The sequence below is a fragment of the Andrena cerasifolii genome, chromosome 16 (assembly GCF_050908995.1).
Source record: "Andrena cerasifolii isolate SP2316 chromosome 16, iyAndCera1_principal, whole genome shotgun sequence".
Lineage (NCBI taxonomy): Eukaryota > Metazoa > Arthropoda > Insecta > Hymenoptera > Andrenidae > Andrena > Andrena cerasifolii.
This window is the reverse complement of record NC_135133.1, coordinates 3,143,518-3,156,164: the sequence shown is the minus strand read 5'-3', so window position 1 is coordinate 3,156,164 and position 12,647 is coordinate 3,143,518. Positions and strand designations below refer to the sequence as shown.

General features: G+C 39.1%; 3 protein-coding genes across 3 annotated transcripts; 1 reads left to right on the top strand and 2 right to left on the bottom strand.

Moving 5' to 3' along the window:
• Positions 1-359: 359 nt before the first annotated feature.
• LOC143377840 (3-oxoacyl-[acyl-carrier-protein] reductase FabG-like) lies at positions 360-1,677 on the bottom strand. Its single transcript, XM_076829612.1, has 4 exons — positions 1,556-1,677; positions 1,047-1,363; positions 777-978; positions 360-707 (listed from the first exon to the last, which is right to left on the bottom strand). The coding sequence occupies exons 2-4, from the start codon at positions 1,361-1,363 to the stop codon at positions 465-467; spliced, it is 762 nt and encodes a 253-aa protein (XP_076685727.1). The 5' UTR covers positions 1,556-1,677; the 3' UTR covers positions 360-464.
• Positions 1,678-4,416: 2,739 nt separating this feature from the next.
• Positions 4,417-6,772, top strand: LOC143377852 (3-oxoacyl-[acyl-carrier-protein] reductase FabG-like). Its single transcript, XM_076829633.1, has 4 exons — positions 4,417-4,582; positions 5,837-6,153; positions 6,222-6,423; positions 6,530-6,772. Exons 2-4 carry the CDS (start codon positions 5,837-5,839, stop codon positions 6,770-6,772), a joined length of 762 nt encoding a protein of 253 aa, XP_076685748.1. The 5' UTR covers positions 4,417-4,582.
• A 1,716-nt stretch (positions 6,773-8,488) lies between these two features.
• On the bottom strand, positions 8,489-11,828 carry LOC143377824 (tetratricopeptide repeat protein 27-like). Its single transcript, XM_076829575.1, has 8 exons — positions 11,665-11,828; positions 10,701-11,556; positions 10,558-10,624; positions 10,140-10,472; positions 9,896-10,069; positions 9,669-9,821; positions 9,433-9,594; positions 8,489-9,058 (listed from the first exon to the last, which is right to left on the bottom strand). Exons 1-8 carry the CDS (start codon positions 11,741-11,743, stop codon positions 8,495-8,497), a joined length of 2,388 nt encoding a protein of 795 aa, XP_076685690.1. The 5' UTR covers positions 11,744-11,828; the 3' UTR covers positions 8,489-8,494.
• Between the last annotated feature and the right edge of the window lie 819 nt (positions 11,829-12,647).

The following is a 12,647-nucleotide window of genomic DNA, read 5'->3' as shown; positions in this document are numbered from 1 at the left end:
ATATCTATACACCTCAGCGACAAAAAGTGAAGAATCAGAACGTGAAAAATTGTAGTATATATAGTTAAGTAGCCAAGGTGAAAGTAACCTTGCTGAGTAATGTTTTCGCAATTTTGCATTTTATCTTTTCCTGGTTCTAATCGTTGACATTATAGGCGGAACGTAAAGTGAGGGGGGTGATAAGGTTCGCGGTAAATGAGCCGATATGGGTAAATAGGTTAGTTCATAGCGAATTCGCTATCTCACACTATATAATTCTGACTAGTGTCAGAAAATGACTTGGAATGGTTGCTTCTGATAAAGACGGAGATAGCTCTTGTGTAAAAATACACTTTGCCAATTAAACAATTAGAAATTGATTTTCTAATTTAAATAACACATTTATTTATACACATAGTCTTCTATGTAGAGCAACATTTTTAAAAAAATATAACATTGTAGAAACTTTGTACGTGGAATGCAAATTATCGTGGGCACATAGCGTGTCTGCCACCATCTACTGGCAAAGTGGCACCTGTAATAAAACCAGCGTCGTCGCTTGCCAAAAATGCAATTGATTTTGCGACCTCTGTAACGTCTCCTGATCTACCGAGCGCATGAGTCTCTTTAGAGTGCTCAAAAAATGTCTTCAATTGTTCCTCCGACATTCCACTAGTTTTATGAAGATTCGTTTTTACCACACCAGGGTTCACAGCATTCACTCGTACCTGTGAGTGAAAAAACAAGAATGGTAAAAGTTGCGTCCAGTCTTTACCACTTTTGTACATAAAACGTACTTGTTTCTCTGCAAGCTCAAGAGCGATGCAACGAGTAAACTGGTCAATCGCAGATTTACTCATACAGTATGATAGGACTCCTGGGAATGCTCGTAGTCCGCAAACACTCGACACATTTACAATGTTGCCCTTAGTTTTCACTATATGCGGAACAGCTAACATTGTCAAATTATAAACTGAACGTACGTTTATGTTGAATAACCTGTAATATTTAAATATGTTGATACGCTCTTTTACAAAATTCAATTTTTAAGAACAACCATTTCATACTTATCGTATTGCTCTAAGGAAGTGTTTTCGATGCTTCCACTCTCCAATATACCGGCATTATTAACCAGAACATCTAATCTACCGTAATGTTTAACAGTAGACTCAATAACATTTTTCGCATCAGCTTCATTAGTTAATTCTCCAGTCACAACAAATGTTTTAGCAGGTTTACATTTTTCTACGACTGCATTCAAATTTTGTACATTACGGCCTGTTAATGACAACGAGGCTCCTAGTTGAGAAAAATGTACAGCTGTCGCTGCTCCGATGCCAGAGCTAGCGCCTGTTATTAGAACAACTTTTCCTGCAAATGCCATCTGAAATGAACGTACAACAGTTTTCAAGATTGTTTATAGTTTGTTGAACTTTCGAAAAATGGTCGTCAATATGTTTCTATTAGAGACACTGCATATAAAATCTTATCAATATAGAAATAAATAACTTCAGTGAAGGATCGACACTATAACGATGTTTCAATAGTTTTAGTACAATGTGTTTAATTATTATACTTTCTGTTCTTATCCAATATCGTTAATTATACCACGTTGTCCAGTGCCGGTCGACAATCGTCAACACTCGTGTGCACTCGTACCTACAATAAATCGCAATCACAAATTCAGTCAATGCTGGATCGCGTGGAAATCCCGTACGGCATGACTATTTAGCGGTGGGGGAACGCCACGCATGCGCGCGATAGCGCCGCGACGTCGAACCAATCAACGCCTCGGGAAACGAAACGACGCCAGCGCCAAGCCAAGTGACGTGCGCGAAGTGAATCAAGTGCACTGATCTCTAGGACCGGTATTCATAGTCGCTACTTATTCTTAAGCAAATGCTTAAGCATTCGGCATCCTTTACTAGCTACTAGGTTAGTAGAGGATGCCGCATGCTTAAGCATTTGCTTAAGAATAAGTAGCGACTGAGAATACCGCCCTAAGACTTCTTTCAGACTTTCAAGACGGCTTATAGACGACGTGTGCTATCTGGGATATGTGCATTATAGTATACTTTAACTGTAATATTAAGTTTTATATATCATGTATATATTTTGTAATATAATTAATGTATATTTTGTAAATACTACATAAAGAAATACGTTTATACATACATAACGTTATAACATTGCTTGAACATAGCATAATTAGTGCATAAATAAATAATATTTCCATTATTATTTTGTGCTTTCTTTTACATCTCATCAATATTACATATTCCCGCGTGCTTCAAACGTAATTACCGATTAGTACCACAATTTATAGCAGTGTGGGGATAAGCATGTGACGTCGACCAATCAATACCAAGATGAGAAACGAAACGACGCCAAATTAAGTGAGGGCGCAGCCAACCAGCGTCGACAACCGATTCCCCGGCGACGCTGGTTGGCCGTGGCCTCACTTGGCTTGACGGTGGCGCCGTTTCGTTTCCCATCTTGGTGTTGAATGGTTCGCGCATGCATGGGTTTCCCCCACTGTTCAATAAGCTGCCAGCGTAGCTTAAAGCTGCCAGGCCGAGGGGATTTCCCCACAACGCTGTAACAGGGTGATTCTCCGCTAGAGCCGTCTTAGACGATGTCGCCGGCAATTTCATGCCTCGCTGATTTTCGCGGCCTTCGACACTCGAGACCAGGGGAGTCATACAACGTTGCCCCCTAAGAAGTAACGAATCGAAACTTCTGCATTTCTCATCGGATCTTCGCGAAAGTGGTGTCAATCGGTTCCTTATGTTTTTCCAATTTTCATACGATATTTCATGTAAATCGGACTATTATTGACGCAGTCCATTTGAAATGATATAAATCAATTTTTCATGGAATTTCCTTCATTATGGTCCGAATAATTACGTTGTTTTTGGTGTCAGTTTCATCGGCAAATCATAAGGAATCGATTGGCGTCGTTTTCGCAATGATCTGATGAGAAATGCGGGACCGGGAAAATTTTCACTTCTTAATAGGTACTCCAACCCCTTCGCGGATCGAAAGCCATAAAATTCCGTGAGGCACTGCGGGGGGTTGTCCCCGCCACGGGGTACCCGGCGGCACCTGTTTGACAGGCGTCGCTGGAAGACCACCCTGTATAACCCTTTATCTGCTTCCCTGATTCCATAATCAGGTCGGAGACATGAAAATATTGTATTGTCATCGAAAATACGTATGTGTCCAACACTTCAAGTCGATTGGACATGTGGAAGTGGGTCAAAATTAGCTTACAAGATATCATCCTCATAAACTATTACGAACGAACTCACAAGTAAAGCTAAATAAATGCTTGTAAAAAAATCAGAGACCTTTTACCCATTGGTGAACATGTTTGTGCTTTTTTCAGAATTTTCAGCTGCAAAACTGAATTTTAGAAAATTCGAAAAGATTAAAAGTGCCAATTTCATATTCAAATTATCCAGGCACCACATTTATATTTTTACAGTTTTAGTGTCTTTACATGGTTATTAATGTATAATTTTTTCAGATTTTTCGAAAGGGTGGAATGCCGTTACAAAAATTAAAAACTGAGAAAAGTCCAAGTACCAAAAAAAGTCGGAGTAACACCTATTATGTAGGTACTGGCGACGGTCATCACTAGTACACGTAATTAGTTAAAAATTTAAACTTGTCAACAGTAAAATATTTTCAAATTAATTGCATTGACTCATTTAACACATGTGAAAGTATTTAGAATTCCGTATAACACCAATTTAATGAACAAAATATATTCGTCGTACATACCTATGTCACTCCTTTGCGTACGGGAAGGTAGGAAATATTAGTTTTAATTTTTCTAACTGCGTTTCACCCTTTCGAAAAATCTGAAAAAATTACACATTTATAACCATGCAAAGACGCCACGACGGTAAAAATATAAATGTGCTGCGTTGATAATTTAAATATGAGATCGGCATTTTTAATCTTTTTGAATTTTTTAAAATTCGGGTTTGCAGCTGAAAATTCTGGAAAAAATCACAGACATGTACACCGATGGGTGGAATGTCTGTGATTTTTTTTATAAGTTTCTATTCGCTGGAACAAAAGTAATGGAGTTTCACCCCGTAACTACCCTAGTAGCATAGGTACCGGATTGATGCTTGGCACAAATAGTATTCTTTGAGGAACCTATCGATTGTTGTACACCAAGCTCAATTTGGTTTGGGGGCACTTAACACTATGCTTACCTGGCTCGACCCTTTACACGCAAAAATTTTATCGCAAACAAGATAAAATGTAAATTTTAAATTAATTACTTACACATTTTCTGTATGCAACCGCAGCCAGCGATCTAATCTTCCAGGTTCTGATTTTCGTCACCAGGTAGCATATCGCAGTTTAGCCAATCCCAATATATAGTGGACTCATAATAATGTTGCCCCGCTAATGTGTCTGGGATTTATTGCACGAGTATCGACTGCCACCGAACGACGTGGTATGATTAACTGTATTGGCTTTACTTATGTGATACGTTAATAAGAACAACAGACAGTATAATAACTAAGTACATTGTACCAAAATTTTGGAAACATATCGTTATAGTGTTGATCCTTTACTTAAGGTATTTATTTCTATATTGATAAGATTTTATACTATAAAATAGCGCTATCCAAGGCAGGCGCCGCGGGTACTCTGCGGTTTTATCATACTTGTAGCGATTTAGTAATAAAGGAAAGAGTTTTTCTTAACTTTAACAAGTTAATCTGTGAAGTAAGAGGTGTAGAATATTTTGCGATATTGAAGAGAAAGTGGACAGCACTACGCCGATAAATAAGATACGGCTAAATTCCATTGGTTCTCGTTTCGTAGATCACACGTGAGTAAAGTCACTAAACTTGAAATTTGCCAGGAAATATTTATAAAGATATCCGGTAAATTATTGTTCAACGCTTCATACACGTCGTTGAACGAGTCTTGAAATGCATAATAAAGTGGCAATAATAAAAATATACATATATACATAGGTAGTATCGTGGTTTCGGGAGTTGAGAATCTACCGGGTGAACTGCACAATATTTGTTTAAACTCAAAGACTAACAAGGGAAGATCCCGCACCCGGAAATTCAAAAAATTCTGAAACTTTGTGGATATGTAGAGGATTTCCTCCTGATTACAATGCAATTTTTGTTTGCTGCTCAAATTCACTCCAAGGGGGTGAAATTAAAGCTGTACTTCCAAATGGCCCCAGTGACCGATCGACACGAGGTTTGAGGGGAAGGGTGGGGAGTGTGTGTGGACCCTAAATCTAAAATTGTTGCTTCGGGAATTTATTAGTTTCCGAGATATTAATAAAAAAAGCTCAGTATTTCTGTTGACTTATTTCGACATAACGCGGTCCACTTTCCAATTTGTTCCGAGTATTAGTATTGGTTGGGGCTGGATTAGTGAGGGGGCGCGTAAAACATGGTAGCGAACCGACGTGAGTTTAGAGATTTAAACCAGAAACTTGCGGATGCGATCGATCCTATTACACAGGGCGTTATTCTACTGATAGTCAATACTGTAGGGGAGGTGATTTTGCAGGCCAAAATAAGACGAAAATGTAGAATACAATTTTTTTATATCGCGCTTCGTTTTCGAGAAAACTGGCTTGAATTTTAGCTAAATACGCGAGCCTTTCCGGCGTCTGAGGGGCACGCGGGGTGGGGAAGGAGTCGATTGGAAGGGGAAGCAAGCTTTGGAGGGGAGGGGGGAGGGGCTACGCTGGGAAGCGCTGTATTTATAGCATCTTTCTAATGAAAGCATATTGAGGACTATTTTTTGAAAGTATAACAAACTATAAACAATCTTAAAAACAGTTGTACGTTTATTTCAGATGGCATTTGCAGGAAAAGTTGTTTTAATAACAGGAGCTGGCTCTGGCATTGGGGCAGCGACGGCTATAAATTTTTCCCGCCTGGGAGCCACGTTGTCACTAACAGGCCGTAATGTAAAAAATTTGAATGCAGTTGTCGAAAACTGTAAACCAGTTCAAACATTTGTTGTGCCCGGCGATGTAACCATCGAGGCTGATGTAAAAAATGTTATTGAGTCTACTGTTAAACATTACGGTAGATTAGACGTTCTGGTTAATAATGCTGGTATAATCGAATACGGAACCATCGAAAACACTTCCTTAGAGCAATACGATAGGCATGAGTTGTTCGTTTTTAAAAATCGAATTTTGTGACCGACCGTATCAACATATTTAAATATTACAGGATACTCAATGTCAATGTACGTTCAGTTTATAATTTGACAATGTTAGCTGTTCCGCATATAGTGAAAACTAAAGGCAACATTGTAAATGTGTCGAGTGTTTACGGACTACGAGCATTCCCAGGGGTCCTACCATACGCTATGAGTAAATCTGCGATTAACCAATTTACGCGTTGCATTGCTCTTGAGCTTGCAGGAAAGCAAGTAAGTTCTTTGCAAAAAAAGTGGTAGAGACTATACTACGGCTTACTAATTGCACTAACAGACTGGACGCAAATTTTACCATTCTTGTTTCTTTATCAACTTATAGGTACGGATAAATGCTGTAAACCCTGGTGTGATAATAACAGACCTTTTTAAAACTGGTGGAATGACAGACGAGGAAGTAAAAGCATTTTTTGAGAATTGTAAACAGACTCATGCACTCGGTAGGCCAGGAGACGTTACAGAGGTTGCAAAAACAATTGCATTCTTGGCAAGTGACGGCGCTAGTTTCATTACAGGTGTCACTCTATCAGTAGATGGTGGCAAACACGCTATGTGCCCACGTTAGTTTGCATTCCACATATGTAGTTTCTACAATGTTATATTTTTTTTAAAAAGTTGCTATACATCAGCGCTGTCCAAGGTCGAGCACGCGTGCTCTCGGGGTTCCCCCACTCCCGTTCACGACGTCTGGGATACAGCGCGACGCTAATGAAGCCTATATGCCAGGTCTGTCCAACTTTTGCTCTTGCCCTCGAAAATCAGCCGCGGATGGTTGCGAGCGAAAAGAGTGGGGATAGTGGCGTTCACAGATTCCCCCACCAAGAAGACCTTTCGCTCTTGGACTCATAGACATATATAGACGGAGCGTAAGCAGAAGGGGGTGTAAGATTCGCGGTAAGGGGAGCGATACAGGCAAATCGGGTAACGCAGCGGTTATGCGTGCCGAATGCTTCCAAAGCTAACCCGACGTGCCTGTATCTGACCTCTGCCTTTCCCCCTCCAAGCCTACCGGTCCCCTCGCCGATAGTCCCAGCTTCTGCTCCGTCTATATATGTCTATGCTTGGGCTTGACCAGTGATGCCAGAATCGTGGGACGTGGGACAAATGATTACTACCGTCGTCCCCCACTTTCTTCCCATCGCACTGCACACAAGCATATCCCTACTCCTGTCCGTATGCTCGGCAGCCCAACAGACAGCTCACATGGACAGGAGTAGGGATATGCTTGGTGCAGTGCGATGGGAAGAAAGTGGGGGACGACAGTAGGTCACAGTGGGCCCACATCACTGGGCCTCACTCGGTTCCTCCGAGAGCGAAGAGCAATTGGCAGCTGCTCGTGCGAGCAAATCACCGGACAGGCCTGCTCTATGCGCTACACATGACGTGTGTGTTAGTGACACACGTCGCAACGGCGAGCCAATGCTATTACTAAATGCTACTAAATATTTTTCGCGAATATTGTGTGCGGACGGAGCGGTTGGAAGGGGAAGGGGAACGTGAGGGGCCCTACCGCTGAACAGCGCTGCTATACATAGAACTATCAGCAGTTTATCCAAATTACTATATCAATTTCTAATTGTTTAATTCTGCCACTGTATTTTTATAGTTTAATTTTCGAGGGTTCAAACCTGGGCGGAGCGGACTTACTTGCGATGTTGCCGTTTATCCAGGCTCGTTAAGGGTGTTTCCTCTGCGTGGCGTTTAGCCTACTCCAGCGCCGGCGGAAGGCACGGACGACCGCTCGAGGCGCCAATTCGCGGAGACGCTGCAATACAAAAATCCATGATTAATTGTAGTTATTTTCCGGTTTGGTTTTTTAGTATTTCTGTTATTATTCAAATAAAAAACGTTGCATTAATAAAGCAACCATAGCAACTTATATTATACGTCGTTTTTTGAAAGAATTGTCATTCTAAGATCACCAGATTTATTTAGTTCGTTGTATGATTATCTGAGTTCATTCGCCATCGCGAAAAAGAAATAACTCCCGCTGCAATGTTGCGACGTTTCGAGGGCCTCGTCGCTACGTTGATGAGACGGACTCCACCGTCCTTTGCTTTTTAAGAAACGCGTTTTTGTAATCAGAGCCACAAACGTAGTTCTACGTGAAATATGCAGCACTATACATTTATGCTTGAGACGGTTTTTAAAAAAAAAAAGTATCGAGTATTTACTCGTATTTACTTGGATCGGTTCGTCCCTAAGCACGCAGTCGACGGGCCTGCCCATGCGGACGCCTTCTTTAGAAAATCTTATGTTTTATAAAAACTATAGCAGCAACTTCTCTTTAATTCACCAATTTTATTTTCTCTAATTCGTCCTTTACAATATTTAGATATTCCTCAACTCTTTGTAAGCGTGTAAGAATTTTTTCAGCATTCCACTCTTGATCTTTAACTTTCTTTACAACTCCCTGAAGGGACAGCTTTGCACTCGCCAGCAATGTCCGTTTTTTCTTAGCTTCGCACTCCAAAGCACAGTGTAAATACATTTCTGCCAACAGGCAGCATATCTGTAGCACATCTTCAACCGTCTCTTCTCGTTGAAACCATTTGGGATCAGAAACAGCAGCACGATGTGCTTGCTGCAAATACTGTGCTGCTTTCTCGTCGTCGATATCTGTTTTCTTAAGAGCGGTAAGCTGTCCGTACATTCTCCAAATGTGGGAATTATTCAGCACGGAGGAACTGATTCTTCCAAATAACTCTAAGGTTTTCGGGAGCAATCTTTGTGCAGGATTCCCATCTGAATCATTTATATTGTTTAATATAGCACGTGTCAGTATATCCAGAACTTGGACATCTAAATGATGATTCTTGAGGTCAAGAATACGATGGTAACACCGAATCACCTGCGAGAATGAAAAATTAATATGGAATATACAAAATACTTACACAATAGAGCGTTAATTATCCGAACTACTTGGAATCGCATTGTTCGGAGAATGAATGCATGTGCTTAGCCAGTTTATAACTATAGCAATTATGTACACCTAAAATTACTTATTAAATACAAGAATGCTACTGCTGTATTTTGAAATGTAATATTACGCAAAATGTATGTGTATCAATTGGTGTCGCTATACTGTTTCCAAGAAATGGTGGGGGAAGCGATGATAAGTGAATATAAATTATGCAACACTGGTTCGGATAATTGACATTCTACTGTACATCGAAAAAGAAAAAATTTCGTGACCCTAGTTTTCTTAATAACACATCCACATACTTCCGAAAAATGTCCTAAGTCGATGCTAACAACCATTAAATTGTCCCACACTTGCCAGCGATCGTAATTGCATTTTATAGCATCCTGAAGAGATTTCCATGCCTTTGGTTTATCGCCTAGTTCTACGTAAGCTTTCGCCAAGTTATTCCATGCCTCGAAGGTCTACAATTTGTTTGTAGTACACATAAAACAGAATATATTACGTTCACTCGCAATTACTATGAAGCTATGCGTACCGACTGTTCCAAAGCGCAATAATGCTTGTACGCTGTCGCAGCTAATTTCCAATCTTCAGTTTGCAACGCCGCGAAGCCAAGTCTTATCCAAACGTCTTCTTGAATATTATTCAATTCCACTGATAATTTTAGATGCGGTATAGCCTCTTCGTACTAAAAGATAAAATAGTTCCGTATATATTAAATATGAAAAAATTTAAATATTACATCGATTCTCGTCTACCAACATTTTTCTTTGCGAAGTAAAATAGTCCCCAGTGTCTTTGAGCACGGCTACTTTTCTCATTAGACAATTTCCAGGCCGTCTCATAATGACTTGGGTCTTGCGTTGCGTCGCCCAGCAAACACCACAAATGAACCGTTGGTTCTTTTGATATTTCCTGACGGATAATTTCTGCAGCCTAAAATTAACACAATATTCGTCTGTTACGCACGTACGTATCAAAATGTGATATAAATTGGAATACGTACTTTATGCTTCAGTTCTAGTAAATTGTAACACGTGATGACTTCTTCCCACAGCTGGAGTTTTAGGAAAACGTCTAAAGCTCCTTTTACTAATCCAAGACCCAGCATCAGATGTGCCCACGTCTGTTCCAAGATCCAAACAGGTTTAAGGCCACTCGCAAAGAACATATCCAGCCTGTTCGCAACGGGAACTTTTGTATTTTCCAGCTCGAGTATCAAATATTCCATTTGCATCATTGATCGTTCAACAGTTCTTTTATCGACAGATTCCAGCGAACAACGATGACAAAGAGAAGCCATCTTTACGGACCAATTTCTTGTACTGTCTATCACAGCCTGTTAAACAATTATTTCTCGTGACTTATAATTCTAGAATAAAGTAACTCTACAATAATACATAATATAAATTCATAATACCTACATTCAGATAAGGTTTACCTTCTTCATCCGTCAATTTATCTTTCGGCTGCGATAACTGCAATTGAATACTATTAAAAGTAAAACTTACAGTAAAATATATTCCTTTTCGTAACTGTGATTTAGTAAGCTAAGATATATGCTTACTGTTTGACTAATATAATTGCTTCTTCTACTGCTCCTAATTGTGCGCCTCGTACACCTTCTGAAAATTCGATACGTTCTAATCTAACATCATCATTTAACTCCAGCGATTTTGGTAGATCTTCAGTCCGCCTGGAAGGGAATTGATTTTTCCCCAGATCTATTTTCAGAAGTAATTGAGCCTTGTCTTCCTGCTGGTGTTTGGTACGTCTACCTAGAGCACCTTCGAGACTTAAACTTAATCTCGCAGCTTCCTGAGCAGATTCAACATACATTTCTGAATTCTGAACTCTTCTGTAATAAAGATAGAACTGCGCAGCTTCGATATCAAACAGGGTTCTGCAGTGAACATCTCTTAACAGAGATAGGTCGTTAATTTTATCGATCAGTTGCTCTGACTCGTCAAATATCACACCAGAACTCTCATTCAACACAAACTGATGCAAAAGATTTGCTCTGAACAACCACCAGATACAGCTTTCATAAACACTTTGCAAAATCTCATTTGAGAAGATTATCTTGGAGAAGTAAAGGAGTTCTGGTTTCTTGACATTTGTGTTGCACTCGTCGTGTAAAGATAAATCTTTGAGCGCAGTTTCCCGTTGGACCTTCAGCCAGTTAACGTCTTTATCAATTCGCGGACCTGTCCAATTACATTGGATAAAATATAGCAAAGAAGCTATGCCCATGCACAGCCAAGAATTATGCGGAATAGCTTCTGTTTCTATTTCGCTGCAAATCAATTTACAAAAATCATTGCTGTCGCGTGATTCGATCAGGCCCAGAAATGATTCATTGTTTAGGACATCTTTGTATTGCCCATTGAGTATACTCTTTATACACTGTGGTAACTCTTCGACTGAAATAGACAAAATTGGATAGTTTAGTTACCTTAATCATGCAAGTGACAGAATATAACCTACGCCTTAATTTAATCTATTTGTGTAATTTGAAATTGTTGATATACCTTCATCTTCCAAATAATTGAGTAGTAATAAAGTTTCAATTTCTTCCTCTGTTAATTCCTTTTTATTTGAATTATTCATAGTAATTGTTTGTCACTTCAGAGCACGTGGTAAAACGTTAGCGTTTCATGCTGTGTTGTTTAGGGATGTGATAAAATATCGATGTATCGAATATTCGATATTTTTTTCGTGCAATATCGATATTTTTCAATCCTATATATCGATAGTTCGATATTAAAATCTCAATATCGGCATCGATATACCTTTGCTGTTTGATGTCACGGCGTCATCACGCGCATGCGTGGCGTGTTCCCCCTCCACTGACAATTTGTAATCGAACATTCCCGGCAATCGATAATTAATATTGTGGTTCCCAATAATCATAGTAAGTTGACAGAAGAGAATATAAAACAAAGAGTTTTCTTAAAAACTATTCCTTAAAAATACTGGTTTAATTAATTTTTTAATTTTTCTCAGCACCTACCTATTTAATTTTTGTACTCTTTCGGTACCTACTTTTGTACTTTTATATTTTTAATATTATTTAATAATCGTAATTAAAATAACATATAATTTGTTTAAATTCTACCTCAATAATTTAAGAAAAGAACCGATATCCCGTTTTTTTTTCTCGATATATCGAGATGCGATATTGATATGTTTGAAAAATATCGATACCATATATATCGATATTTCCAAAAATATCAATAGTCCTAGTGTTCGATACTAGTAAATACAAGTAAATTATCGATACTTTTGATTCGATACCGAGTATTTTTCGTATCGATACTTACCGTGCGATACTTATGAGGCATCGAAACAAAAGTATTTGAATTGAATCGAATTGAATGGAATTACCGTACACGCGCACACACATATCTTTTTTCAAAAAAGATATTTGTAATAAGTAGTGTAACATAGTGTAAGTAGAGCAATTATTAATCTTGTATATTGTTTATATCGCACAAACTGAAATACCGACATC

Excerpts from the sequence above, each read along its gene's own strand:
- LOC143377840 (XM_076829612.1), bottom strand. The coding sequence starts at position 1,363 with ATGGCATTTGCAGGAAAAGTTGTTCTAATAACAGGCGCTAGCTCTGGC. Across the intron at positions 979-1,046 it reads TCCTTAGAGCAATACGATAA|GTTATTCAACATAAACGTAC; the intron begins GTATGAAATGGT and ends TAAATATTACAG. Across the intron at positions 708-776 it reads TTGAGCTTGCAGAGAAACAA|GTACGAGTGAATGCTGTGAA; the intron begins GTACGTTTTATG and ends TTTCACTCACAG.
- LOC143377852 (XM_076829633.1), top strand. The coding sequence starts at position 5,837 with ATGGCATTTGCAGGAAAAGTTGTTTTAATAACAGGAGCTGGCTCTGGC. Across the intron at positions 6,154-6,221 it reads TCCTTAGAGCAATACGATAG|GATACTCAATGTCAATGTAC; the intron begins GCATGAGTTGTT and ends TAAATATTACAG. Across the intron at positions 6,424-6,529 it reads TTGAGCTTGCAGGAAAGCAA|GTACGGATAAATGCTGTAAA; the intron begins GTAAGTTCTTTG and ends ATCAACTTATAG.
- LOC143377824 (XM_076829575.1), bottom strand. The coding sequence starts at position 11,743 with ATGAATAATTCAAATAAAAAGGAATTAACAGAGGAAGAAATTGAAACT. Across the intron at positions 9,822-9,895 it reads TTTACTTCGCAAAGAAAAAT|TACGAAGAGGCTATACCGCA; the intron begins GTTGGTAGACGA and ends TTTATCTTTTAG. Across the intron at positions 9,059-9,432 it reads ACTTAGGACATTTTTCGGAA|GTGATTCGGTGTTACCATCG; the intron begins GTATGTGGATGT and ends TCATTCTCGCAG.